The following is a 27,395-nucleotide window of genomic DNA, read 5'->3' on the forward strand; positions in this document are numbered from 1 at the left end:
TCAACTGGGTCCATGGCTGGAGAATTGCTTGGGTCACCCGGGTCAGTGGCTGGACACTGTAAAGAGTCAGTTGAGCATACTTCTGGCGGTACACTAGTTAGGCACTCTATAAGCTGAGTTAGTCTATTTATGATTGCCACTCGTTCAGATTTAGGCAATCGACTGTAAGTTTCCATAAGGTGCAATTCTTCTGGCTCAAACCCCTCCTGTAGCAAGGATGTTGTCTCTAGGACAGGCCTAGAGGCCGAGTGTTGCTGGTAGACTTTGGGTCGCAAACAAAAGGACACTCGTGATTTAATAAGCTGTTAGAAGGTGCCTCTGAGATAACGCCACCGACACTGAGCCGTTTGTCAGGGCGATTGAGTAGCAGTTTAGGGGGGGCCATGTTCATAAAGTAGCGTTGTACCACAATGCCTCGCTTCCTTAGCTTCTCCCTGACGTTGAAAATCTGATTAGCAATAAAGGGAGTTTGAAATGTAATAATGAGTCACCAGCAATTCACATTGGAAGACAAGTTGATCATATGCTTGATGTAATTCATGCGATGAGAAGCAGGCAAAAATGGCCTAAGGCAAGTGTCCAAGTGCGGTATGCTCGGGGTTAGAGGCCAAGAACCAGGTGCCCACGGAAGGCACGTAACCGCAAGCTTTTCTCGGAACAATTTTAATTTCCAAGAAGTTGATCTTTGGGGGCCTGCACTATTTAGAGATGTAAGAGGGATTGGCCGCTGCTCAGCCGGTAAGAGCGGGAGACTTCCCATTGGGGCTACTCTACCTTGACCTTGTGGAGAAGTTGTTTCCCTCCTTCTGGGGTAGGCCCTTTTTTGGAGCGGCTTTTTTTCGTTCATTAGTAGGGTTATGCTGGGCTGTTGCTGGCTGGCAGATAGGAGAGTCCAGCAGTTTAAATAATGGTTTAAAATGCATTTTCCTTGCCAGACCAGATTTAGGATTTTTAACGTTCTTTGATTTTTTGGATTTTCTAGCAGACTGGTACGTCGCGGCAACCTTGCCTTTCCTCCTAGGTGCCTGGTTGAACAGATCAATGCTAGTTAGAGAACCAGTAGGTGGGCCAGGGTCTTTGGATTTCTCACAGAGAATTGGTCCTATAGCCTGAACCAGTGTGGTTAGCAAGCTATTTGTTTCAGCAATATACGCTTTGACTAACTCCAGTTCTTCCATCACTAGCGCGCCCCACCCAAAGGAGAGAGTTTTAGATCCTCCGGTAAGACGCCCTCCGGCTTTCTCCCCTTGATTGAATTTTAAACACCCTGTAATTCTGTTTATAACGAGCCCTGGAAATTTTATCTCTATGGCTGTGGGAGCCAAGAGCAGTTGCATTCCGAAACTACTATTCCATTACATTCCATTCCTGCTTTAGCAGCTCTCTCGAGATAAGAAGCTGGCTCTCTGTTTCAGAGTGGGCGTCTTCTCTGTTTTTTTTTTTACACTGGAAGGCGCAGCTTTTTGAGATTGTATTAGGTTTAATAATTTTAAGTCTCCAACCCTGACCTTGATATTAAGGAGTTGTATTATTTAGTGAAGAGCCCTTCAGTTCGGAAAGGCCAAGGGCGGCAGAGTGAAAGTAAAACTATGTAAGAAAGGAATCCTAAAAGGGAACTTATTATCTCTGGGGTCCGTCTTAAACTTCAACCTCAAAGTTCTTTCCTGAGCTGGTGCAAAATGGTTTATACAAGGAAGAAATGCCAGGAGCTCGGCATATCTCCTTGGATGGAGGAGTCTTTGCCAGCTAATCAGCAAGCGAAGATTACACAGTACTTCCCCTTTAAGTCAGAAAACTCATCTATCTCATCTGTCCAGCTGAACGCACAGAAGGCTAGCCCCCTACCGGGAAGCTCCTACAACTGGTCACTAGACTATCATTTGTCAAATAAACCACTCAGAGATGCTTTAGGTGCCAAAAGCCTGGCGGAGGAACTATTTGACGCGGGCTATAATTGCTCTCCCGGCTCGAAAACTGATGGATTCCCCATGGAGGTGATTACCATCGATTCGATACAGGAGCCACAGGCGCCCCTCCCCGTGAATAACCCCACGAATAAGTCTATGACCTATTCGACTCCATCTGGAAGGGAAAGTACAAAGCTGCTGTTGTGAGAAGCATCGGATTTTTCTGCCCAAAGGGGGAGAAGGAAAGTCTTTGCGAGTCTTCCCCTCTTCCCACTCTAAGTTCTCAGTATCGGGGATGTGAAGAAGGAGAAGAGACTTGCAAAGACTTTTCTAAGTCTCCCCCCTCCCCTTTTGTCCCCAGTGTTGGGAACTAAATGGGGGAAGGGGGGAGACTTGGAAAAGACTTTAAGACAGCCCTTGTGCTCCTGTTTGAGCAAATGGGAGCATAGGAGCTATCTTTGCAAATGGCTCTTTGTTGTTGGATGTGTATGTGTGCTGCTTCAAAGGGCGCTCTTGGGTTTCAATACCCACTCAGTTGATGAGCAGGGATTAAATCCTGTTGCTTTGGCTATGCAGTCTTGTTCCCTACTGGGAACAGGATTGCACAGCCAATGCAGGATTAAACCTTGTCCTCCCACTAGCGACTTCAGCCGGTGGGCAGGTAAGCATGCTCTGAGGAAAATGGCATCATGGGCAGAATTGGACCCCTTAGGGGACATGATTGGCCTGGAAGCCAGAGGGTCCCCACCCCTGTTACATTCGTGTGTGTGTGAGTGATATATATATATAGATAGATAGATAGATAGATATAGATATAGATAGATATATCACTCACACACACACACTCTCTCTCTCTCACACACACATATATATCACTCACACACACACGAGTATTAGTTGTGATTGGGGAGATAAACCTCCTCTCCCTGTGTACTACATTCCTAGTAAGAATAATCTCTATAGGGATAGTCACATGTTTATTTTATTTATTTATTGCACTTGTATACCGCCCCATAGCCGAAGCTCTCTGGGCGGTTTACAGCAATCAAAAACATTAAAACAAATATACAATTTAAAACACATATTTTAAAAACAATTTAAAACACAATTTTAAAATTTAAAACAATATAAAAACAATTTGAAACACATGCTAAAATGTCTGGGAGAAGAGGAAAGTCTTGACCTAGCGCCGAAAAGATAACAGATCATTCCATAATTTGGGGGCCACCACTGAGAAGGCCCTCTCCCTTGTTGCCACCCTCCGAGCTTCCCTTGGAGTAGGCACCCGGAGTAGGGCCTTTGATCTTGAACGTAGTGTACGGGTGGGTTTGTATCGGGAGAGGCGTTCCATCAGGTATTGTGGTTCCAAGCCATGTAAGGCTTTATAGGTTAAAACCAGGACCTTGAATTGAGCTCAGAAACATACAGGCAGCCAATGCAAGTGGACCAGAATGTTTTATGTTTGGACCATCTGGTCCCTGTTACCAATCTGGCCTGCAGTTTCCAAACCGTCTTCAAAGGCAGCCCCACATAGAGTGCATTGCAGTAATCTAATTTGGAGGTTACTAGAGCATGGACAACTGAAGCCAGGTTATCCCTGTCTAGATAGGGACGTAGTTGGGCCACCAACTGAAGTTGGTAGAAGGCACTCCGTGCCACCGAGGCTACCTGAGCCTCAAGTGACAGAGATGGTTCTAGGAGAACCCCCAAGCTACAAACCTGCTCCTTCAGGGGGAGTGCAACCCCATCCAGGACAGGTTGGACATCACCATCTGGTCAGAAGATTCACCCACTAGCAGCATCTCAGTCTTGTCTGGATTGAGCCTCAGTTTGTTAGCCCTCATCCAGTCCATTGTTGCAGCCAGGCACTGGTTTAGCCCATTGACAGCCTCCCCTGAAGAAGATGAAAAGGAGAAATAGAGCTGTGTGTCATGTTGTCTTGTACCTGTCTACAAGTTGTCTGTGCCTGGGTTCAGCTGCTCCTGAGAAAGAGGTTTTTTTAAAACACACACATACACACCCATGTGTAGCTGTTGCCTGAAGAAAGAGCTTTTTTGCTCACTTTTTGACTCTCCCTGTATACTCTCTATGTGGCAGCCTTGAGCAGTTTTTCTCTCCAGGGACAGCCTGAGGGCCTGATCAGATGCCGGTGTAATCTGGATCTGATGCTTTTTGTAGATCCTTTTAATTTGGACTATTTGCATGACATTTTTGTCAACACGATTACATTCAGCTGCTTTTGCCTTTAACTCCGGATTAAATTGATGCGACAAAAACCTGAAATTGCTTTTAAAATCTGCACCTGCCTTGGTGCGCTTCTACCATGTATTACCTTTTAAGCGCCTTTTTTTGGCTGAGCAGTTTCTTCGCCATTCGATCCTCCCTTTTCTCCGCCCCTTTAACTATCTCTGGGCATAATTTTGTTTCCTGCCATTGACGAAGCAACTTCTGGTTGCTCTTGCCTCTCTTTCTCCTGCTTCCTCCCCAATACATTTCCTTCCCTGCTCCTTTAAACAAAATCACATTCATCCAAATTATTCACGCTAGAATATCTAATTCTGTGAAAGCTTTCTGCGTGTGATGTGAGAGGGTTTTTTTCCCACCCCTTCATTCTCTTTCTTCTGCAGCGACACCAACTCCCTGAGGGTAGCAGGGAAGAGCTGGAGCTCAGGATATTCCTTTCTGGGGAAATCTTGCTTGCTCCGCTGCCAGAGAGGGAGACTCCCCTTCAGCCTTGGGTGACTATCTCGCTTGAGCTGTGGGGGGGGTCCGCAAGCCGCTATGCGCTGCTTGCTGGAGTTACACCCAGGCATGAAGTGCACGCAGCCATGGCGAGAGGAGGCTGGTGAAGGCGCCGCTGGGGTAATTTAAAAGCGCCCAAAAGCACAGGGGAAAGGGGAGCTCCCTTGGCATCGCATCCCAGCATCTGCTCCACTCATGCCACTCACGGAGAGTAGCTGCTTTTAATGTCTCTCTAAAGATAATTGTTTGGGTTTTTTTATGTTTCCCAGAATGCATGTTGAGGTTTGTCCCGGGGTGCCGAAGGCACACCAATCTCGCGCAGGGACAGCCAGCAGCCAAGGGTGGGAGCAGGGGGGATGGGAGAAAGCCTGCACCGTAGGGAAGGGGGGCTAATCCTCCCTTCATTTAGGGAAACACTGCCCTTTCACCACCTCCGCAGTTAACATTCTAATGTGTGGGCGCGGCAACGAGGAAATGCTGATAGCAATAAACGCACACCCGTGTGAATGCTAAAAGGAAAAACAGCCAATTTATTTGTAGCGAGGGCAGAAGTATGTGAACTGTCAAAATCAATCGCGATGGAAAAGCAGCATTTTTAGTGTGGATCTTGGCTCATATGTGAACCAGCCCCTTACTCTTTGTTCTAGCAGCAGCAGTGGTAGAAGATGCCAACCGGAAGTGAGCTCTAGTTGGAGTGTCAATTGCCAGAGTGGCAAAGTAGAGCAGAGCTCAGAGAAATGAATAAGGCTAGAATACTGAAGCTGGAGCTAATGAGGAAGAACAGGAGTCAGTGGCAAGAAAGAGTGGAGAAGCAGCCTGAAGCCAGAAGGCCAACAGTGGGAGGGGTTTTTTCTCACATTGTTTTTCTAAAAAAATGTCTTCTCAGAAGGGAGCTCCACTGAGTTAAGTGGAGCTTACTCCCAGGTAAGTGAAGTTAGGATTGCCTCAAAAATGTGAGAGAGCCCTGTCAAGGAAGCTGGAGCTAGGCATGGATTGTGTAAATTGTTATTTTTTTAAAATCAAGGTTTTTTTAAATCAACTTTTTAAAATTACAGTCACACAAGAGGTGTTCATACATTCAACCAGTATATGCAAGTAGGTAAGCTGTACAATTGTATGGTTATCCACATGTAATATCCAACAAGTGTGCAATCCCTAGTTTACACAGATTTATTGCCAGCAAAAAGAAATTGCTTCAATGATGCTTATTAAATGAGTCATTGAAGTAATTCCCTTTTACTGCAACAAGGCAAGGTCTGCTAGTCTCCTGTACTTCCTGAAACAGTTTCGTATTAAGGTTTACATTCAATACAAAGAACTGAGACAGAGAGTGGAATGTAGTATTGCTATTTTCATTTTTCCTTCACAGGGCCTTAACTTTTTGAAACTAAAACCAACTGTTATGCTTGAAGTTCAGAATGAAAAAGTAATAATAAACATATCTTTATTATTTATATCACAATATATAGCTCTTAAAGTAAAAGGGAGAAGCATTAAGTGTAACATGTAGTTTGGCCTTCACTAAGGCTTAAGTTGATCTTGGATAATCTAGTCGTGGGCAAAGGGTGTTGCCCATTGGAGTAGGCATCTGATGTTGTTTTGGCCAACCTCTCCCTCTCTCTAAACACTATTCACTGATTGATGATCACTCTCTATTTGGTAGTTTTCTGACATGCTCCATATTCTCATATTTGTCCATGTAATTGATGCAAGCTGAAGAAAAGCTTAATGAATCTTTACATCTTTTTTCATTGCAGAAGACATTGGGGAGATGCCGATGACCAAGCCATTATTTTCATAGATTGCTTAGAAAAAATGTGTTCCTATATAAAAATCAAAGTCCTATTCAGGCATTTTGAATAGGGCTTAACAAAACACTCAGGGAGAAGAGAGCATGCATGAACACACCACCTTCATCCCCTCTGCTTGTATTTTTCACTCACCATGTGTTCCGGACACAGTCCGCAGCAAGGAAGGCTCCTGTATTCCTGAAGGCTTCTGAACATTTTTGAGCCCTGCTTTTCCAGGGTGCAGTGGCAGATGGTGGCTCCATGTCAGTGAGGCAGTGGAATCCTCTCTGGATTTTAGTCTGAACTTTCTAGGAGGTGTCATAGTGCTAAAACTATTGGGAGGATATTTCAGCACATCGGACAGATCATTGAATGTTTGGACTAAACCCCAGACCAGATTCCATTGCCTTACTGACATGGAGCCACCAGCTACCACTGCCAGGGCAAAATTTGTCAAAGCATCCATGAGTACAGGATGTTTCATCTCTGTAGATAGTCATCCTAGAACATGACATGCAGAAAGCTATGCAGAGGAGGGGTTTATTTATTCGACTTATTAGTCACTTATCTGGCTGAATTGTCAGCCACTCTAAGCGACGTACAAAGCAGAACATGTAAACATCAAAACATTAAGAGACTAACAATAAAAACTAACAATAACATAAAAGTTAAAAAACAGGAACAGCAAACCAAAAGCATTCATCTTCCTGGTAAAGCACAGTCCCCAGAAAAATGTCACTAAGAGCAGGGGTGGGGGGCAAGACAGGTGGAAAAGCATGCCCCTTGATGGTCCCAGCACAGTCCCATCCCTGCAGCAGCACGACTCAGCCTGCAGCTCTTCCTGATAAGGCCCAGACAGAGGGGTGGGGGAAGACAGGTGGAAATGCAACAGGTTGGAGCGAGAATGCTCATACACACTCTTCCCTTTACTCCTGAACAGGGCTATTGACAGAGAATGAAATTGTAGAATTAACAGACAGCTTAAACAGGTCATTGAGGATGGATGGCATTCACCTGAGGACTTTTTGTAAAATAAGATTTAAAATTACTAGACAATCAATTAAAATAATCCTTAAAAATCAGCCTTCTTGCATGAAGATTGGTAGTCAGTATAGCCATTCATTCCAAGTATTCAGGTGTAATCAAGAAAATTACAAACGTGCAACTGACTTCAGCTTTTCTCCAAGGAACCTGAATGGAAGGAGTGATAAAGTTTAGAATGATTAAGAAATCTTCCTAAGGATGAACCAGTGTGGATTTTGCAAAGGGAGGTTATGTCTCACAACCCTTTTAAATCTGCAAACCTGTAGATAAGGGTAGTCCAAAAGAAAAACGGTCTTTTGTACATGTGATTCAACATAGATTGGTTTAAAACAACTTCCATCGGTATCTGCCAGCATGACCAATGGTCAGGGATGATGGCAATTGTTTTCTAACAACATCTGTAGGTATCATGTTGGCTATCCCTTGTTTAAAGTGTTGTATACTGAGGTGCAAAAAGCCAAACCAAAACAAACTGATATAAATGAGCTAATTTGAATTTGCTCTATTTATGGTTGCTCAATTAACTTGCAATGTTCTCAAATTATTTTGAATATTGCAAAGCAAATTATGACTTTGTCAAGTGCTAGCATCTCCTACTTGGCACCTTGCCACCTTTCTCTGCAAGGGAGAAGGCCAGCAGGGTTACTAGCCGCAAAATTCCCAGAGTGCATGAAGGATCTGTACAGCTGGCTTTATAGAGCATTGCTTTGGCAAGAAAATGTAAGGTAAAAAATTAAGGTGAATGTAGCAGTATAAATCCTGAAAATATTTATTATAATAAGGTGAAATAAACCAAGAATGCATCAATATAACAGAATATATCTGAATTCAAACATAAAAAGTTTTTTTCAAAAATATATGTCAAAGACAATACATAAATATGAATATAGTTTCTGATATGGAACAAGATTAGTAGGAGAAATCAAATTCTAATGTGGTGAGGATGTTTTCAAGATGGTTCAGCCAGATGTGTTTCGACACAAAATGTCTTTTTCAATGGCCTTAAAGACAGAAAAAGTATACAGCACAATATAATTTATGTCTTAATATGAAAAAAATATATTTTTAGAAAGAATCTAATATAATATAAAATATACATACTATAAAACTGGCTCACAACATGAATCAAATATAATTCAGTATCCAATGAATTCTGTAAAATATATAAATATACACATAAAAAAGAAAGTAATACAAAGAAATATCACAGAATTTTTACACATAAAAAAGAATTTTTTTTATTTTTTTAAAAGACTTACATTGCAATTAATGCTTTTAACACATTGTTCTTGTCCACAAATTTTTTATATGAGGGTTTGGCAAAGTTGATGCTCTTTTTATACAAATTAAAGCCAGAAGGCCTAATTACTAAACACCAGTACATCTGTGTGAGTTTTCTTAAAGAAATATAACAAAGGGTAATACTTTGCGGTCGATAGGTGAAATAAGACGCAGACAACAGCAGCTATGGTTGAATAAAGGGCCACTTTATTAACTATAAACAAGAACGTTTAAAGCGACCTGCAGAGGTGAAACCTAAGTGCGGGAACTAACTATAGGCAAGCAGCTTGCCCTACAGCTCTCAGGTGACCAGCCCCTGCTGGGGCCAGGGGCAAGCCCCCTCTTGCTTATGCCTTGCCCCGGCCACACCTTGTAGGTGAGTAGGGAGGCCTTCCCACGTCACCACCCCCTGGGGCTGTAGAACCCTCAGGTGGATGAGGTAAGTTGGCCCCAAAAGCAGCCCATATCCTGCCCTTGGGCCGTAAAACTCTGAGAGACAGGCCTCCGGAACCACCAATCACCTTGAAAGGTGCCTAAGGGGGCCACCTAGCTGTCGTTACTAATTTCCCCTCCCGCACTTTACTGCCACAAAAAGGCGACAAATCTCTATTTAATCCCCTTTTCCCCACTGCGTAGAAGAAATTCCAGCAGACTCCTCTACAGGTCTTGCAAAAAGATGTCATTCCCTGTGTCCGACAGGTGAATGCCATCGGCCCTATAGAGTTCAACCCTAGAATGCTGTATAAGCGGGTGTGGAATGGGCAACCCACCATCCCCAAGAAGCGCCAACCGAATCTGTCGGTTGACCCTCTTACGTGCCCAGTCTATCCTCCTGGGGTCCCAAACTCCACACCATTCCCTGCGTGGCAGTATGTCTGACCAAAGCAGACAAACCGAAGGCCAATGCTGCCTTATAACGTGCATGTCGCTAAATGCTTGAATAGTAAGGGCCCTGCCCTTCAGTAAACCCAGGTCATTACCTCCGAAGTGAATGACCAAAATATGCGGAACGTCACGCACTAACCCTTGCCGGAACAGGGTGGGTAGGAGCCCATCCCAGCACATCCCTCGCCGGCCAAGCCATTGCACAGTAGCTCGTTGACTGAGCCCCAGCTGCGAGCCCATCTGAGACGACGCGGCCCTACGGCCCGCCCAGAAAATCATGCTGTGGCTGCAGATTAGGATGCGCATCCACTCCGTCCCCCTCCGGCAACCTGCCAAAACAAGGCAACGCCATTAGGCTTCCGAATTACCATGCCCACTCATGGGGTGGACGTAACTCCTATAGGCCCCAGAAGCCCACCTTCCAACAGCTTGCAGCCTGGCCTGTGGGAAACCCAGCCCTGCTGCTGTGGAAGCTGCTCCAATTCTAAAACAGTGGGTCCCAAAAATTGATGGGTCTGTTCCTAATCCGTGCAGAGCCTTCTTAGTAAGTGCCCAAAATTGATATTTAGTGAGAGGATCACCGTTTCTGTGAACAAATAAATATCCACTCCCTGCTCCTCTAGCTATCAAAAAGGTTTGCAGGGCCTGCACTGGGCAAATGTGTGGCAAAGGGGAAGTGTCAGGCCCAGGATGTGACTCAGGAACCAGACCAACGGCTGTTGTTAATTCGTGTTTTATTAGGGTAATGTCCAAACAAAGACTGCGTTTTCTCATGAAGCAATACAGGGATACAGGTCCTGTGGCATTGGGAGAAAGTTGACAGAGCAAGGGACTTCTTCCCGCCTGTTCTTTAAGAAGGGGCCAAACGGGCGCGCAATCTTTCGCTCCTCCTTAACTGCCCCTCAGGTACTGCCCGCCTTCCCCCCCTTCTCTCCTGTCTTTTCAGCTGTCTGCGTGTGCACGGTGAGGGGGGAAGCATCACCCCCTCCTCTTCTGAAGTTTCCGATTCCAGGATGGGGGATAGGGGAGGAGCTGATGGTAAACTGCCTCCCCGCTTTTCGGCTGTGAGCAGTCCTCCCTCTTTCCCCTCTTGCTCTGAGCCTGAAAGAGGGGGAGGCGTGAGAATGTCCAGGGAGGGCTCAGGCTCCCCGTCGCTAAGCGACCTTATCACTGGCAGTTCCTCTGTTTCGTCTTCGCTCCAAAGGGGGGAAGTTCCTCCCCCTTCCCTCTGCCATCCATCCGAATACTCTTCTCCCAACTCTCTGGGATCCAGCTCCCCGGGATTGGGACCCCAGCTCTGCCTTCCGACAGGAAGGAGCTAAAATAACAGTCCGTCCTCTGCCCCTCTAGTCAGTCTTAGACCTATGTAATGTGAGGTAAGCGCTGCCTGCTTTCATGTTGATATCTGAAATTAAGAGGGTGCGCTGTGACTGGTCCAACTTAGACCCATCCACCACCTCCAATTCGAAATGCCCCAAAAATTAATGTAAGGGACACTGCTTGAAATAGCTGGATTTCGTAGCTGGAAGAGCATACTGCTTACCATTGGCTCATGAGTTTCTCTAAAAGCTCTGGAGATATAGGACGGTGGTGATCGGGGCAGCTGGGCGCTCCCTAGCCCACCCAGCCAACATGCACCGGACCCTAAAATCCATGCAATGATCTCAAAAACCCTGTGCCTTAGCTAGAAGTGGAAAAACTCCAGGATCCTAATCTGCAACAGTTAAAGCATGTCCCTGTGCAGCTTGCAGCCCTGGGCCACAGAGTCAATCTTGATACCCAGAAGGTGAACACTGGCACAGAGCCAATCTTGATACCCAGAAAGGTGAACACTGGGGCAGGATCCTCCATATTCCCAGTTTTCAAGGGAACCCCCAGTTACATATCCATACTATAAGCTGTGACCTCAGGTGCTAACATGCACCCCAAAATCCGCCCTACCGATGAACAGCCTATCATACAGATAGTGCCCCACTGTTTCTGAGTCCACTTGTCTCCTGACTGCCCCCTACCAGAAGGATCTGAAGCACTCCATGTGAGAAATATAGCAGTCCATAGGCAATGCTCTGCCACATGTGGGCACCATGTTAAATGAAACATAGAGCACCAGTCCTAGACTATCAGGTATGAACCCGTTACTGCCTGACCCCTTAAATAAGACTGGTTGTGAATCAGGCGTAATTTGCTGACTGCCTTTTAAGGCCCTAGCCGACTGGGGTGGCCAAGAAGGGGCCAAGAACTCTGCCCAACTGTACATCTTTACACTCTGTCCCTGGCAATTACCGCCATAACTAAAACAGATTGAAGATTGTAGGCCATGAAGGCCAGCCGGGAGTTGGAAGCCATGACTGCCCCCCCCAGAAGGAGCTGAAGCACTCCATGTGAGAAATATAGCAGTCCATAGATAATGCTCTGCCACATAAAATGCATAAGGCATCTCTATCACAGGCGTGCACCATGTTGAATGAAGTGCAGCGCACTATCCCAGACTACCCAGTATAAACCCATCACTGCCTGACCCCTTAAACAGGACTGGTGGTGAATCATGTGTAATATGCTCTCTGCATCCTAGGGCCATAACTACGACAGATTTAAGTCTGTATGCCCTGAAGGCCAGCCGGGAGTTGGAATCTGGGATCAGGAAACCAAAAGAAAAACACCATAATACAGACAAACCTCCCTTTAAACCGGGTAGCCAGTAAGCGAAGTTTGTAGTACCTCAAGTCTAACTGGGGAGGGGCACATGTCCCTGAGCAGCTTAAGCTGGGGGCTTCCTCTTACCCCCTTGAAGGCCTCCGGCCTAATATCTCACTGCAGTGCATATCCTTCTGCAAAGAAAGGAAGTAAATCATTTATGAGTAAGTACACTTTACCAACTACTATTCCATGGCAGCTAATCCAGTTCCCCTAAAGCACAGAGACTGAGGATATGCTGCTGTCACCAATATTTGGACCCACTGCTGCTTTCTCCTAGCGGGTTTCCAAACAACCATAAGAATAAATGTTCAAATGCAAAATGTGCATGCTACACTGATTTCAAGTAACTGATATCAAAATAGAAGTGCCAATATAAAAGTTGCATGCTATATATGACTGCAGGTAAATGATATCAGAAATCCTAACAAAGAAGGTTTGTTGTTGTTGTTGTTACAAAATCATCAGGAAAGGGTGAAGAGTCTGCCTGGAACTTAAAAGGCAGCCTCTATGTCAACAGGAATCTAAAATCCTGTCAAGGCAGCCCCTTCTTTAGTAAAGTCTAAGATCCTGGAATAGGATAAGAGCCTTATAAGCAGTCTGGCTTTCCTTTTTATTCCTATCCTCCCATCAAGTCACATTATAATCTGCTATACCTTCAATTCCATGCAGAAGTTTGCATGTCCTTCTTTAATACAACAAATGCCATATGCTGTGTTTTTCATACGAGACTAAATTCAAATAAATGCAACTTCTGTCTCAGAGGTAACAATTAGCGTGGCACTGACACTTGAAAAAGGATCACTGTCAACTAAGTTATGGTGATTTAGACATTTTCTAGCAAAACCTTGTCATCTGTGCACACCACTAGTATCTAAATAGGACAGGCACAAAGTCCCAGAAGGCTTACCCGGCCCCACCAAGGCCACCATATAATGTAATGATAATAGAATTAATTACCTCAACCCAATATATTCCTGGGCCTAGCAAGAAGTCGGAAGCTTAGCCAAGAGCTCCGTATCCCCCAACAGCCACCATATAATAAATTAATAGAATAAAGTACCTGCAACCTAATATAGGCCCAGGTCTAGGAAAAAAACTGTAAGCCTAATCAAAGAGCCCCGCACAATTGCCAATAGAGGCTGCCAGGGCCTCACCCACATCTCTCACTGTGTTGTGCCCCCTACCTAGGCTGAACTCACACCCAGCCTTGGCAATCAAAGGGGGAAATAGGGCCTGTGTTGGCAGGCTCGAAAAGCCTGTGCAGCTGTCTTACTGGCTTGTAGTAAAAAGTGTAAAGTGTAAAGAATCTTGTTATAACACAGCCTCCTCCCATAATTTGCTCTGAGCCTGCAGTAACTGGCCCAAGGTCACCAATGCGCCTCACAGCAGTTGGGGAGACTCGAACCCTGGTCTCCTGGGTCGCAGTCCAACACCCTAACCACTACACTAAACCACCTTTTCTCCCACAATCTGCCCTGGGCTAAGGGTGTGTGTGTGGTTTTAAATGCCTAAAGGCCTAGGCAGCAAGGGGTTGCCAAATACATATATAGCATGTTTGTTAGCTTGATACGTTTATTGTATTTTACTTTATTTATAAATGTGTTTCTTTCTTTTACCATTATCAGCCTAGACGCTTCCTGCCCGCTAGGCCCTTTTAACGAGGCCTGCTGGCTAGGCACATGCCCCTTTTGGCCCAACTCTCTCCTTCTTAGGAGGCATTGGGCTCATATCTGTTTATCATTAATTGTTTAATATTGAATGTAAATTTTCAATATATCTAAGTGGTACTTTTATATTACCTTCACCCCCTTCCCCTTTTATGGGGGGGGGGAGAAATCAGCAACCCACAGGGATGCGTCTCTCTCTCTCTCTATCCCTTTAACTGCCTAAATATACTTGCGTAATATTTAAATGTATGTGGTTGTAATCCTTCTTTAACATCCACTCCCTCCTCCCTGTATAGGGGGGAGGATGTTTGTGTAATCTTGCTTAACTTGGCCAGGCCTCACCACCAGGCCACCTGCAGCCACGCAGCAGCATTAACAGTCGTTGCCCTCGTGGCTGCAACCTTAAATGGGCTGATCAGGCCCAAGCATCGACCATGCGGCCAGAAAATGGCCGCCGCTCTCTGTCCCTCGCTGTTCAGTAGCTCCGTCTGTCCCATGCCGTCATTCTTCCTCTCTTCGTCGTTGCGAGCCAAGAGGAAGTCGGAGGGGGCTGAGCGGGCTTAAATAGGCCCTTAGCTCCGCCCCCTCCGCACGGAACGTCGCGCGTCATCACAGTGCGACGCACGACGCTCCCTTCTTCCAAATGGCTGCTGCAGCTTCACCCTCGGCTGCAACTGTGCTACCGCTCCCCAGAGCTTCGCGCAGGTAAGCGAAGCTGCATACATACTGAATTTTTTTTAAAAAAACCAAACAAGTGCTAAGTGTAATACATACATCAATTATATTGCTGCTTTAATACTATGTCATAAAATTGTAATCATCTTAAATGAAAAAGAAAATTGATAAACATAAACATAAAAATAAACATAAAAAAGTTTAGATTATAAGACAGGTAGCCAACTAATTTCTTCATTGAGACCATATGGACTTATGGTTTTTAAAGTATGGATCCAAAATAACTCCCTTCTTAACAGAAAATTGTTCAGATTTTTAACTATTCCTTTACCTTTTTCTATAATCCAAAATTATAAATCAAATTCAGTGTGACCTTGATTGATGAAATGATTGACTAAGGGGGCATTACGTCTCATATTTCTGATACAACTTTTATGTTCACATATCCTAATCTTGATTTTCCTGGTAGTCATACCTACATAAAAAAGGTTACAAGGGCATGTGATACCATAGATAACCCCTTGTGTGTTACAATTAAAAAATTCTCTAACCTGGAATTTCCTATTTTTTGACAAATTAAAGAAATATTTGGTCTTATGGTTATTATTGCACACACTGCAATTACCACATGGAAAGTTTCCTGCTGGTGGATTTGATATAAAGGAGGAGGTAGTGGTCCTGGGTATCACCTGAGTATTTGAATGTACCAAAAGATCCTGCAAGTTTGGTGCACGTTTAAAAACAAATCTGGGTTTTTCCCTACACTTCGGTATGTTTTCCAATAAATGCTAATGTTTTAAAATAATATTCTGTATCTTCCCATTAAAACCATCAAAGGTTAATGGTATAAGTAATTTGTTGTCTTTTTTTTCTTTATTATTTTTCTCACAGCTGATACTAGTTGATAGTAAGTCCTTTCTATCCTTAATTCTTGCTCTATACTTGGCCTTTTTTAAAATCTTCTTTGGATAACCCCTCTGTTGCAGTTGTATGAGAGAATTAGCCTGAACATCAAAATCCTTCAGATCACTGCAAATCCTTCGAATTCTTATCATAAGAGAAAAGGGTAAATTACTCTTAATATATTTGGGATGAAAGCTATCATAAAAAAGGTATGAATTGGCATCAGTAGGTTTTGTAAAAACAGATGTTATAAGTGTATTGTTCTCTTTTTTTACTAAGATATCCAAAAAATTAATATGAGACTTACTATAGTTAATTTCAAATTTAATAGATGGATGTTGAGAATTGACATATGTATGGAACTTATGTAGATCAGCTTCATTTCTTTTCCAAATGAAAAAAATATCATCCAAATATCTTTTATAAGCCAAAATATATTTAAAAAATACATTTTTTGATGTTAAAATGTACATATTTTCAAAATAATCCATATAGAGATTTGCCAGTTCTGGGGCAAACTTGCATCCCATAGCTGTCCCAGATATCTGCCAGTACAGATTTGATTGAAAACTGAAAAAGTTTTTTGTCAAAGCAATTTCTGCTAAATTACAAATAAAATTGGTCGGTGGTAAGAAAGGGTCTTCTCTATTATTTAAAGTGGTTTCTATAATATGTAGCGCTTCATTTTGTGGAATGTTAGTATAAAGTGATATGTGCGAAGACCTTGAGGTTGTTAGGCTACTATCTTTCCAAGAATTTAAGCATGTTAACAGGGCCAGGCTAGCTGGTAGTTTTCCACATGACATCTGCAGAGTCTGAAGATAACACTCAGACTTGGCTGTTTCCAAAACATTCTCACAAGAATCACTATGATGACTAGATCACATTTTAAGCTGTTTCTAAAGCTGTTTTTTAAGCTGTTTTGTTTTACTATGTTTTGTAAAATGTTTTGTCTTTTGTTTTTAAGATGTTTTAAAGTGCTTTTAGTGTTTTTGTTTGCCGCCCTGGGCTCCTTCTGGGACGAATGGTGGGATATACTTTTAATAAATAAATAAATAGCTCATAACGAGTCATCAAAAATTGTGTTTCTCTTCCTCTCCTTGGAGACTTTCTTCTCTGTTAAATGGCTTAAAATGAGGTAGGCCCTCATCTGGGCCTCACAACTTACTTCATATAAACATGTTGATTTGTCTTATTAATGCATTTGTCTTCATTTTTAAAGTGTTTTTAATTAATTGTTTTAAACTGTTTTTATTGACAATGTTAATGTTTTTTGTGAACCGCTTAGAGGTTTCTCACAATCAAGCAGTGTATACATTTTGATAAATAAATAAATAAATCTTGCAATGGAACTTCTATGGTTTTATACAGGCTCACAAAAATCACAAGAAATTATCATTCATAGCAGTAGGTGATAGTTGTTTACATATGTAAACAAGAAAGGAGAATAAATAGGAATATATTTCAATACAAGGTTATTTGCATTTTTTTAAAAAAAAATAGTATAGGACCTATCGAATTAAAAATGGAAGATGTGGAGACCCACTGCCAATCATTTTCTGTGACACCATGGGACTAGAAGAAAAACAAGGAGCTGGTCTGGACATTGATGAAGTGCACAACTTATTGCAAGGCCATGTTCCTGATCAGTACCAGGTATGATGAATGGCCTAATGCTCATTTCAAATCTTGAGATGATCATTTAGGAATCTGTTTTACATTTCTGATTTACTTAAGTAATGTGGACATCAAAATTCTTGTAGTCTGCCATCATCCCCCCAGCAGCCACAGCTTTATTTTCCAAGTGATTCTCTAGGCTAAGGACTGATTTGCACACATGCATGCTTGAAAACAGAATTGCTTGAACCCTGGTCCATGTGGCAAGTTGTCTGTGTGAAGTGGTTCATTATGGGGCGGTGGTAATTTCACCCCATGCCATCAAAACTCTTTTTCGGAGTAATAAGTATTGGAACCATGTGGTAAACTGCTCCTAGAGCAGTGTTTCCAGGTTAACACTTTTGAACTCAGCCAAAAATGAAGTCAGTGGAATCATGGTGACACCATTGTTGCTGCTTGATTTTAAATGGTGGCTAAAATGTCTGCAGAGGAAGGCTTGGGGGGAGGTGACTTGAGAATGAAGGAAATTGCTTGCCATAACAGCATCTTTAGTACTGGATTAGCACAATGGCTAAAGCACGCTACCAATCCAGGTCCTCCTACATTTGGTATTAAGTTTCTGTTGTCATCATTTATGTAGCATGATCAGCGTACACAGGAATTTACAGAGTACAAGAAAAAGATTGCCACGCTAGAGCTTATCATCTAAAATTCAAGACTAGAAACATCAGAGAAAGGGGAGGGAAGTGGAATTAGAGAGAAACGGGGAAGGATTATGTGACTGTTTCATTTACACTTGTTTAGGCTTAGTTACAGAGTAAATGGAATAGGACATGGGAACATATTGTGTGAGACTTTCTTCCTCTTTCCCTGTCCAGTGGCAAAACTGCAAATGATTTTGGCATTTGTTTCATTTCATTTGATCTCGTTTGTGTCTACCTATAGTTCTTTTCCCCCCCAGAGTAAATGTTTACAGTAATTGGTAGATAGACTTCTTGCTAGGTATGTCAGAGAATTTCGATCCAGGTTGGAATTTGCTGCAAACCCCTCTCATTCATCCCATCAAACCAGATCTTGGAACAGAACATAGATATGCAGTTTAGTTCACAGATCTACAAATCTTTCTGAGGGCTGTTTGACCATTGTACTTATTTAGTTAATATATTTATATTAACTTTTCAGCCTAGATGGGCTCCCAAAGCAGCTTACAATACATGTACATACAAAATTACAAGTATTACAGAGATGAAAGGTACATTTGGCATAAACTTATGATGTGCATCGAGAGCTTTTTCTCTCTCTTTCTTGTATTAACATTGTAAAGCTGCTTGGAGCCATTGTAAAGTGCATCACTTCTGCCTTGCTGGGTTAAATGCTTTTAAAAATGGTGCAAGAACTGACTGCATGTCATTTGTTGTATAGTTGTATGTACAAGTGTTCACTGTATGTACAAAATAATGGCTGCCCCTATCAATACTACATGGGGCTATGTTTTTTGTGTATAGGTTCACCCATCCTTGCTTCTCACACACAGTCATATGGAAATCTGATTCTGTCCTACTTACCCTCTATTTTTACTTCTATTACCTTTTCCCCTTTCAGTTTACTCCGTATGCTGCTATGAACCCAAAAGTTCAAGGCTGTATCAGGAATCCCACTCTGAAAGACCAGATTCATTGTGTTGCATTCATTATTGATGGGTCCAAGGTTGAGATCCTCCCTGAAAAGCTGGAAGAAAAGCTGAAAGAAATTCGGCGAAAGGCTAATAACTTAGGTCAGTTTTTTACATTTATGTTTTGAGCAGCATGATACCAATATTTCATAGCCCACATAGGATGGTAATGTCCTACTGAAATAGAACATTGACCATTGATTGTGAGATGATTGATTATCTTGCCATCCTGAGAGATTTAGTGCTTCTGATCGGAACATAAGAAGAGCCTGCTGGATCAAGCCAGTGGCTCATCTAGTCCAGCATCCTGTTCTCACAGTATCCAACCAGATGCCTGTGGGAAGCCTGCAAGCAGGATCTGAGTGCAAGAGCACTCTCCCCTCCTGTGGTTTCCAGCAACTAGTATTCAGAAGCATACTGCCTCTGACTATGGAGGTAGATCATAGCCATTATGACTAGTAGTCATTGATGGATTTATCTAATCCGCTTTTAAAGCCATCCAAATTGGTAACCACTGCCTCTTGTGGGAGCAAATTCCATAGATTAAGTATGTACTGTTTAAAGAAGTACTTTTTTTGTCTGTCCCGAATCTTCCATAATTCAGCTTCCTTGGGTGCCTATGTATTCTAGAGTTATGAGAAAGGGAGAAAAACGTCTTTCTATCCACTTTCTCCATACCGTGCATAATTTTATACACTTCTATCATGTCACCTCTTACTCACCTAAAAAGCCCCCAATGCTGCAATCTTTCCTCACAGGGAAGTCCCTCCATAGGGGAGTTGACCACCTACTCAAAGATAGATGATTAGTGCTTTTTTATGATGCAATGACAGACTGACCATATGTACCCAATATTAAAATGTGGTAGAAGCAGTTGTGCATATCAAGACGGGCATGAGTTTTCAGATTGTATCTTCTCCCTATTAGTTGTCAGTCAGTGGTTCTTTGGCCCTTGGAGGCAGATTTTACTAGCAAGGGCTAGAATCCTCCACAGGGCCATGCCTTTCACCTGCTTTATCGGACAAATCTGATAACAGAGCTCTGACCATTAGCCTTCAAACACATTGAGGGATAGTTCACTAGCAAGATCAACTCCCCCAATTTTCTCTCAAAAGTATGAGACTCTGTATACAAATTTGTATATAGGATCCCTAGAGGTCTTTCTCTGAGACAATATTCTCTGAGAGTATAATTGTTTCATATTCACTTTTTAAAAATGGCTTCAAAGAGTTTTCTGCTTATTGCTAAAAGAACAACTGTGATGGTTATTCACAACTCAAAAGAAAAACTATGTTTTGTTTGGGGTTCTTTTTCTAAGCCTAGTCTTCCTACAGGTGTACCACAGATTGTTATACTAACTAAAGTGGATGAAATCTGCCCTGCTGTTGAGGAAGATATGTCATGTGTATATAAAAGCAAGGCTGTTCAGAAACAGGTAAACTGGGGTTATTGTTCTGAATATTAATTGAATTGTTTTGAATAGGCAAAAATACTTTTATATGGTAAATCTGTAGTGACCATGTTTTTTTCCCCCTTCATTTTTGCTTCCTTATGTAATGAAAGCTCATCAGAGCATGTCTTTAAATGCTGCCCTATGGAATTAATAAGTAATCTGAACATAGATCACTAGTCTCATTTTCAGGGTGTTTTCTGCATTTAGGTTGCAATCCTATGCACGCTTAGCCTGCATTACTTGGTCCCTGGGAGGTTCCATTCCCCCCCCCCTGGAATTTCTGTGGTCCTTGCATTACTAATGTATGCACTCTGATGTCAGTAGGGCCAAAAAAGATAGATGCCATAGGAAGATTGGAAACATTTCAGAGTGGGCCAGGGAGATACTTGGATCCAACATCTTCCTGTTCCTTCAACACCCTCACTCCAACCAGGGCGAAAACTATGCCAGAAAACTATCCTAGAGTGCTGCAAACATGAATAGGCTTTTTTATTTCTTTCTAAAAGTATGAAAACATTTAAAACTCTAGAAGAGCCCCACTCATACTGGCAGCAGCATGAGACTCTTCTGCATAGGCCTTCTTGCCTACAGCACTTCCTAGAATGCTCAGGTGATAATGAAATATTGTGCAGTCATGGAGTTCAGAAATACTGCAGGCAAGGAAGCTTCTGTGTAAAGAGTGTCACACAGCTGTAGGCTACATTTCAAAATCATTGCAGAGCTAAATAAGGACCTCTTCAGCCACCTTGTGTAGTCAAAAAGGTAAACACAACCCTGCACACCCAACCACTCCCCTGGGAAATCAAAGTGTCCCCCCTCCCCGGTCATTTCAAAGGCCCCTATATTTTGCCAACTCCACCCCACCCCCCCAAAAAAGCTAGTGAAAGGTTTGGCACAGCATTAATTTTAGCTATGGTTTGGTGGGTTGGTTTACATTGTTCTAACAACCCTAGTCTAGATTAACTACAATTAAGAGTTTGGATATAACACTAACTGTGGCTAACTGAAACTGGAAGCAAAGATTTCCAGACTCTTCTTTAAAGTTGTGCCAGAGCTGAGGGAGCAGCACGCTTACCTAGGGAGGCCAGACCATTCCTCTCACGATAAATCATGGTGCATGATATCTGAATGCAGCCAATAACTTACTCATTTGTGCCCCTTTTAAATCTGTATTTTAACACTGGGTGTGTGTGGGGGGATGAGTTTTGCTTTTGTTGTATTTTGCAGGTTTTGGTTTTATGGCTTTTTATGTCCGATTTTGTTTTTAATTTTTAATTGTTTAAAAACTATTTTTGGCTTTTTTGTGCTGCTTCATAAGATAAATTATTCTGGGCAATTAACAATAAATAAGAAAAAGCCATTCAAATAAAACATAAAGCATAAAACACAATACATAAATATGAAAGAAACCGCCCCATCCCTAAAATTAAAACACAGATTTAAAAACTGGGAGACCCAAAATTCATAAATTATTTTAAAGGCCTGGGTAAACTGTTAAGTAGGGATGGGGTTTGCTGCCTAGTTCTGATCCACTTGTATTCCAATAGTCTGTTGTTCAATACCGATCCGCCTTTTTTTTTGTTCCCACTTGATTTTGCACTTGTTTTTTTGGTGGTGAAAAAAATACTTAATTTTTAACATAAATGCTTATGTAAATCCATGGAAGTTAATGGATAATAGTGATCGTAATTATGGAGATAATTACATAAAATCGGGGGGAAGATTTGGGGAAAAAAGCCGTGCTGATTACAGCTATGGCCCACCACAAGAAACCAGTGCCAGTCCAAAAAGCCCATGGACTGTAGGATTCAGTTAAAATCTGGTACTAAGTCCAAGTAAGCAGATATTCTCCCCCATCCTTACTGTTAAGTTCATCTCTTGGAACAGGGAAAGCTGTTCCATAACTGGGCTTCCACTACCAAAAAGGCCTCTCTCGATAGTTTTTCATGTTACTTCATTTGACTGAAGAACTCAGGGTTGGGCTTCTGAAGAAAATCCTATGGTTCTTAAGATATATAAGGAAGAAGGCAGTCTTCCAGGTAACCTGGTTCCAAGCTGTTTAGGGCAGAGGTGTGGAACCTTTTTGAGCCTGAGAGCCGCATTTTCTTTTGGGCAACCTTCTGGGGGCCACATGCCAGTGGTGAGCAGTGCCAGAGGTAAAAGTGAACAGAGTTTTACCATTGTACAGTAGGCTAGCTTCTTCACACTCCCACATCCCTCTCTCCTCCATCCAGGCCAACAAGAAGTATTGTTGCGCGCCTCCCCCAATCTCCGAGCGGTGAGATTTCGGGGGTCCCTGCGCTCCTCCAGGGTTTGATTTCCTTTGGGAAGAAGGTCAGAGGAGACTGCGGTGTCTTTATGAAATATGGTTTATTTATTTACACACATTCCAACCTGAGCTCAAGGATGGAGGGGTTCAATGCATCAGCAGTCCAATATCCAGCCTTTCCCATCAATGTTACAGGAGGCACCCCAAGGGCCATGGTGCAGAGAGTCAGTCTCTCTGCCTGCCTGCAGCCCCAGCCATTCTCTAGAACACACTAAAACTACAAGCCTCTCTTGGGCTCCAGGAAGGGGGGGATGCTCTCCAGAAGAGCTTCAATGACAAAAGGGTCTCCCTGGCCCATTCACCAGTTGCTGGGCAACCAATAATCCCATCACAAATCTGGCCACTTGATTTGTTTAACAAAAGAAGCTCACCTGACCAGCAGAGCGAGTTTCTTTCCCCCCAGGCGCAAGTCTCCAAATCAGAGGTTGGAAAGGGGACCCACAGGAATCATCCATCCCAACCCCCATGCTCATAACAGTATTATCAGAATTCAAAAATACATTCCAGACAGGCAAAATAACTCAAGGGGTGAGGGGTGCGGCTTGGGAGGGTATGTGGCCTGAGGAGAGTCCTGAGGGTGATATAGGCTTGAAAGGCTCCATTTGGGCCCTGATATATGGAGCTTTAAAGATTGAAAACAGCACTTCTAAGTTGGGCCCAGAAATGGTTTCGCACTTATTTACTGTAAGTTGCCCAAAGAAGTTTATGTTATGGGGCAGCATACAAATATCATGTATAAAAGTGAATGGATTAATTAATAAGACCAGCAGTAGCTTGTGTCAGGATTAACTTCTATCGGAACCAAGGGGGCACAAAAATAGAGTATTCTTGGTACCAAATTAAGCTTTATTTCCTACACAGATGCGGTTAATTGAAGCAAAACTCGGCATCCCTTTGTCTCAAGTAGTTCCTGTTAAAAACTATTCCTCAGAGCTGGAGCTTAAGGATGATGTTGATATCTTGATTCTCATGGCTGTGAGGCAGATGCTGCGTCTAGCTGAATCCTACTTTGACAACTTTGACAGTGTCCCTTCAGACAAAAATTCCAGGAAGGATTACTACTCTGAGTATTGATATGTTTATTGAAGTCAGTTATATTTCTGGTTCATGTTTTTGATTTTTTAATAAAATGATCAAGGTTATTCTTTTTGTTGGGAATTGCCATTCTAGATTTCAAACATGCTTACATATTGGGATCAATGTCTCACTGCTACTGTATGTATAAGCAGTACCACCTCTAGGCACCGGGATGCAGGGCAGTTGCCCCAGACCCTGCACTTTGGGGGGGCCCCGCACTTGGCGATCTGCGCAGTGGTGTACCAAGGGGGCGGAGGAGCGGGCCGCCCTGGGTGCAAACAATAAAGGGGTGGTGCCACCAGAGGAGGAGGAGGTGGCAGTCTCTCGACAGGGATGTGCTTGCTGCCGCCTGTCCTGCTCCTGCCACTGCCACCGCTGTCAGCCTTGGCCGGGCAGCACCAGAGCTCAGGTGCCTGCTGGAGGTCCGGGGGCGCTATGCTGCAGCTGCTGTAGCGTAGCGGGAGCGGTGACCTGGGAAAGAGCATGCGCACCACGGCGGGCTGCAAGTAAATAGGCGGCTTGCTGCGGGTTGCAAGACGTCGCCCTCCCTCCGGCGCGCAAGCTGAGGGGGTGTAGTTCATCTACAAATGGAGCCCAGCAGGGCAAGGAGGCTGCTGGCAGTGGGCACCAAGCGAGCCCAGCATTGGATGGTGGCATGACAACCAGGCCCAAGAATCAGCAACAGAGCAGGCAAGCGAAAGCCTTTATCTAAAACAGCCCCCAACAGACACCCAACCTGCAGATAATGTAGGGAAAAAAATCACAATTGTTGTTTTAAGTCAAAGTGAAAAATAAGAGAGCTGGATTTTTTTTTTTAAAAAAAAGCTGAACTGTTATTAGGTGTTCTGCACAGAAACACCGTTGGAAGACATTCATATCTGCAAATCCCAAAGTCATAAAATTGCAAAATGGTTTAGTAAGTACGTAATTTCTTCCAAAGAAAATGGTAAATCTCCAATTGGTCTCCAGATGTGGGTTCATCACTTCCCTGTCCAATTCACAGAGTGGTTTTAAAAGCTATATGCAGTTGCTTTACTAGCTTTTTATATAACTCCTAATAAATAAACAAACTCCTCTTTAAATCTTTTTTATTAGTCTATTAAGGAATGCATTCAATTTATCCTTTGTTTGTTTTCCTTTGGGGTATGTACTGTATGTGTATTCTTTACTTTGACACAATCCCTCATCTTACTTCTGTCTCGTAGGTGGGCCACAATATGTTACCAAGGTCACAGGGCATGGCCTGGAATAGTGCGGAGCTGAATTCTGACCCCTACTTTTATAAACAACTTTGCTCTCTCAATATGAGGCTGGTTTTTTTTCTGTCTCATTTGCAAAAGGAAGAAATTTGCTGAAGAGTCAAGGAGGGGTTGGGATGATGCTTACCATGGGGTTGCCAGTAGGGATGTGGGAGGAATTTGATTCTGTTTGCATTTAAAGGCGAACCTACCTGATTCGTACATGCTCTGGTAACCTTGCGACTGGATTACTGCAATGCGCCCTACGTAGGGCTGCCTTTGAAGACAGTTCGGAAGCTACAGCTTGTCCAAAATGCGGCGGCCAGATTAATAACGGGGACCAGGCGGTGATTCCTTGTTTTTACATATGTTTATGCTGTATTTATTATGAGATTTTGAGATGTTTTTGTATTTTTATATTCTATTGTACACCGCCCAGAGAGCTAATGCTAGTCGGGCGGTATAAAAATCTAATAAAATAAATAAATAAATAATTCACACTTTCTAAGACAATACACAAACAATACACATTGAGGTTACACCCTGCAAAACTAAAAGAGGCTTTCTCCAGCTTAAAAAGGCCTCAAAGCCTATTTAAAACACACACACACCCTTGAAATAGCATAGTGGATCATCAAGAGTGCACCGACTGATGGTGTGTAGACAATCATAGTATCCAGCCAATATAAAAGCAAATTTAGGCCAATTTACACCTGGAGTGACCTGGTAGCTATTTCTGTGGTTCTTCCTCATATCTGGGTGATGTCATGGTGGGCTTTATCTATTGTTAGCCCTATTCATTGAAAATAATCAGCATGACTACATGTGGCCCATTGGTTCTATCTTGAATATACCTTAGTTGTCTAACAACTATGAGTGTCTCTGTTGTGATCAGTATATTTTGTGAAGAATAGGTCTAGACAAATTTGGAGGGTGAAATTTTTCAGTCTAGTAAAGGGATTTTTTTTTTGGAGGGGTGGCCATTGAATCCTTGCCATTTCACACCTCCCCATCTGTTCACTGCCCATCTCAACAGATTGTACTTGGGCATAGTCTATTTTAAGAAAAGGTTTTTCTAGTTGGCTCCATGGTCAAGCCAATCAAGGGTCATGACACCAGTGTAACCAATCAGACTTGGTTACATGAAGGCCTATTTTTTTCTTGAAATATCTTCTCCCAAGTGTGGGCTTTGGACTCTCTCACTTCTTTCCTCCCAGACATGTATGTAGCAGAATAAAGTGGCTGGTTCTTAAGCAAATAAAAAACCACCGGGCAGCTTCATTCCTTCAAAGGATAAATAGTGTAGGTTATTGCTGCCTCCCCCCCCCCGGGCTGGGGCTAACTGGGGCGAATGTCTTCCACCATTTTGCGCTGCTTGGGAGTTTGTAGGTCAGACTTCTGAATTTGCACCACAGTCGACTTTTTCCTTCCCATGAATGGTCTTGAAATGATACTGTTTTGTAAGCTGTTCATAGCTGTCTGTTACATTGAAAGAATGTGGGGGGGGGCAACTATGCTTTTCCTCTGGGCCCTGCACATGCTAAGGGCGGGCCTGTGTATAAGGTTAATGTATGAGAAAAATATATAAGAGAATTAAAGGCAGAAAGCTATGGTTAACTACAGTTTCATTGTTCTCACTTCTGGGTTTCTTAGAACAAATGTTAATGGATTCACATGCCATTATTCATCAAGTGAGCTAATTTTTGTTTTGTTTTGTTTCTTAACACTATATAATTATTTGAGATTGTTACAGTATACCAGAATGGTCAATTTAGGCATTCTTGGGGAAGGGCCCCTGCTCGATGTAAGAGGCAGTCTGATATTAATAAAGCTCAACTGGATGGGAAACCAGCAAATTTCATGTTTAAATCTGTTTAACGTGGATTCCTTTCCTATCCCTAGCTACATCATCGTGCAAAAAGGCCACACCAGTTAAAAGGATGCCGGACTTCATCTTTCATTTACATGAGATTATAAGTATCGCTATGCCTTCAGAGGCCAGAAGATTTAATCTGAAAATAGGGTGGCCAGATGTTCTCTGTTCTAGAGGACTGCCCTCTTTTTTTCCAACCTCTTTTTCTTTTGAAATCTGGGATGCTGCTTATCCTCTAGCATCCAATATACTGACTCTGAAGAAAGTTTTTCCCCCTCCTCTGCCCTCTCAAGCTGCCTTCTGCTGCTACAGAATGGAGAACAGCTGGTGCTGCCTTTCTCATTGGTTGTGCAGCTGTCTAGAGGTGAGGAGGAGGAATGGAGGAGCAGCAAGATTGCAAGCAGGCTCTTCTCTAAACACACACACAGTGCAGTGAAGGAGCTTTGGACAGGCTGCTCCTACCCAACCATTTTTTAAATCCAGTATGCATGCAATAGTCAACAGCAGCGGTCCTTTGCTTTTTTTGTTTGTTTAAAGCAGACTTT

At 42.9% G+C, this 27,395-nt stretch overlaps 1 protein-coding gene across 1 annotated transcript in view; it reads left to right on the forward strand.

Moving 5' to 3' along the window:
- Positions 1–26,809, forward strand: part of LOC133387829 (interferon-induced protein 44-like) — a 45,776-nt gene extending 18,967 nt beyond the window's left edge. The window contains exons 6-10 of the mRNA XM_061633460.1: positions 17,095–17,247; positions 18,811–18,982; positions 20,215–20,315; positions 23,524–23,749; positions 24,945–26,809. Of these exons, the coding sequence (XP_061489444.1) occupies positions 17,095–17,247; positions 18,811–18,982; positions 20,215–20,315; positions 23,524–23,736 (639 nt within the window). The 3' untranslated portion in view covers positions 23,737–23,749; positions 24,945–26,809. The remainder of the gene's footprint in view (positions 1–17,094; positions 17,248–18,810; positions 18,983–20,214; positions 20,316–23,523; positions 23,750–24,944) is intronic.
- Positions 26,810–27,395: the final 586 nt, after the last annotated feature.

Source organism: Rhineura floridana, chromosome 6 (genome assembly GCF_030035675.1).
Source record: "Rhineura floridana isolate rRhiFlo1 chromosome 6, rRhiFlo1.hap2, whole genome shotgun sequence".
NCBI classification, from domain to species: Eukaryota; Metazoa; Chordata; class Lepidosauria; order Squamata; family Rhineuridae; genus Rhineura; species Rhineura floridana.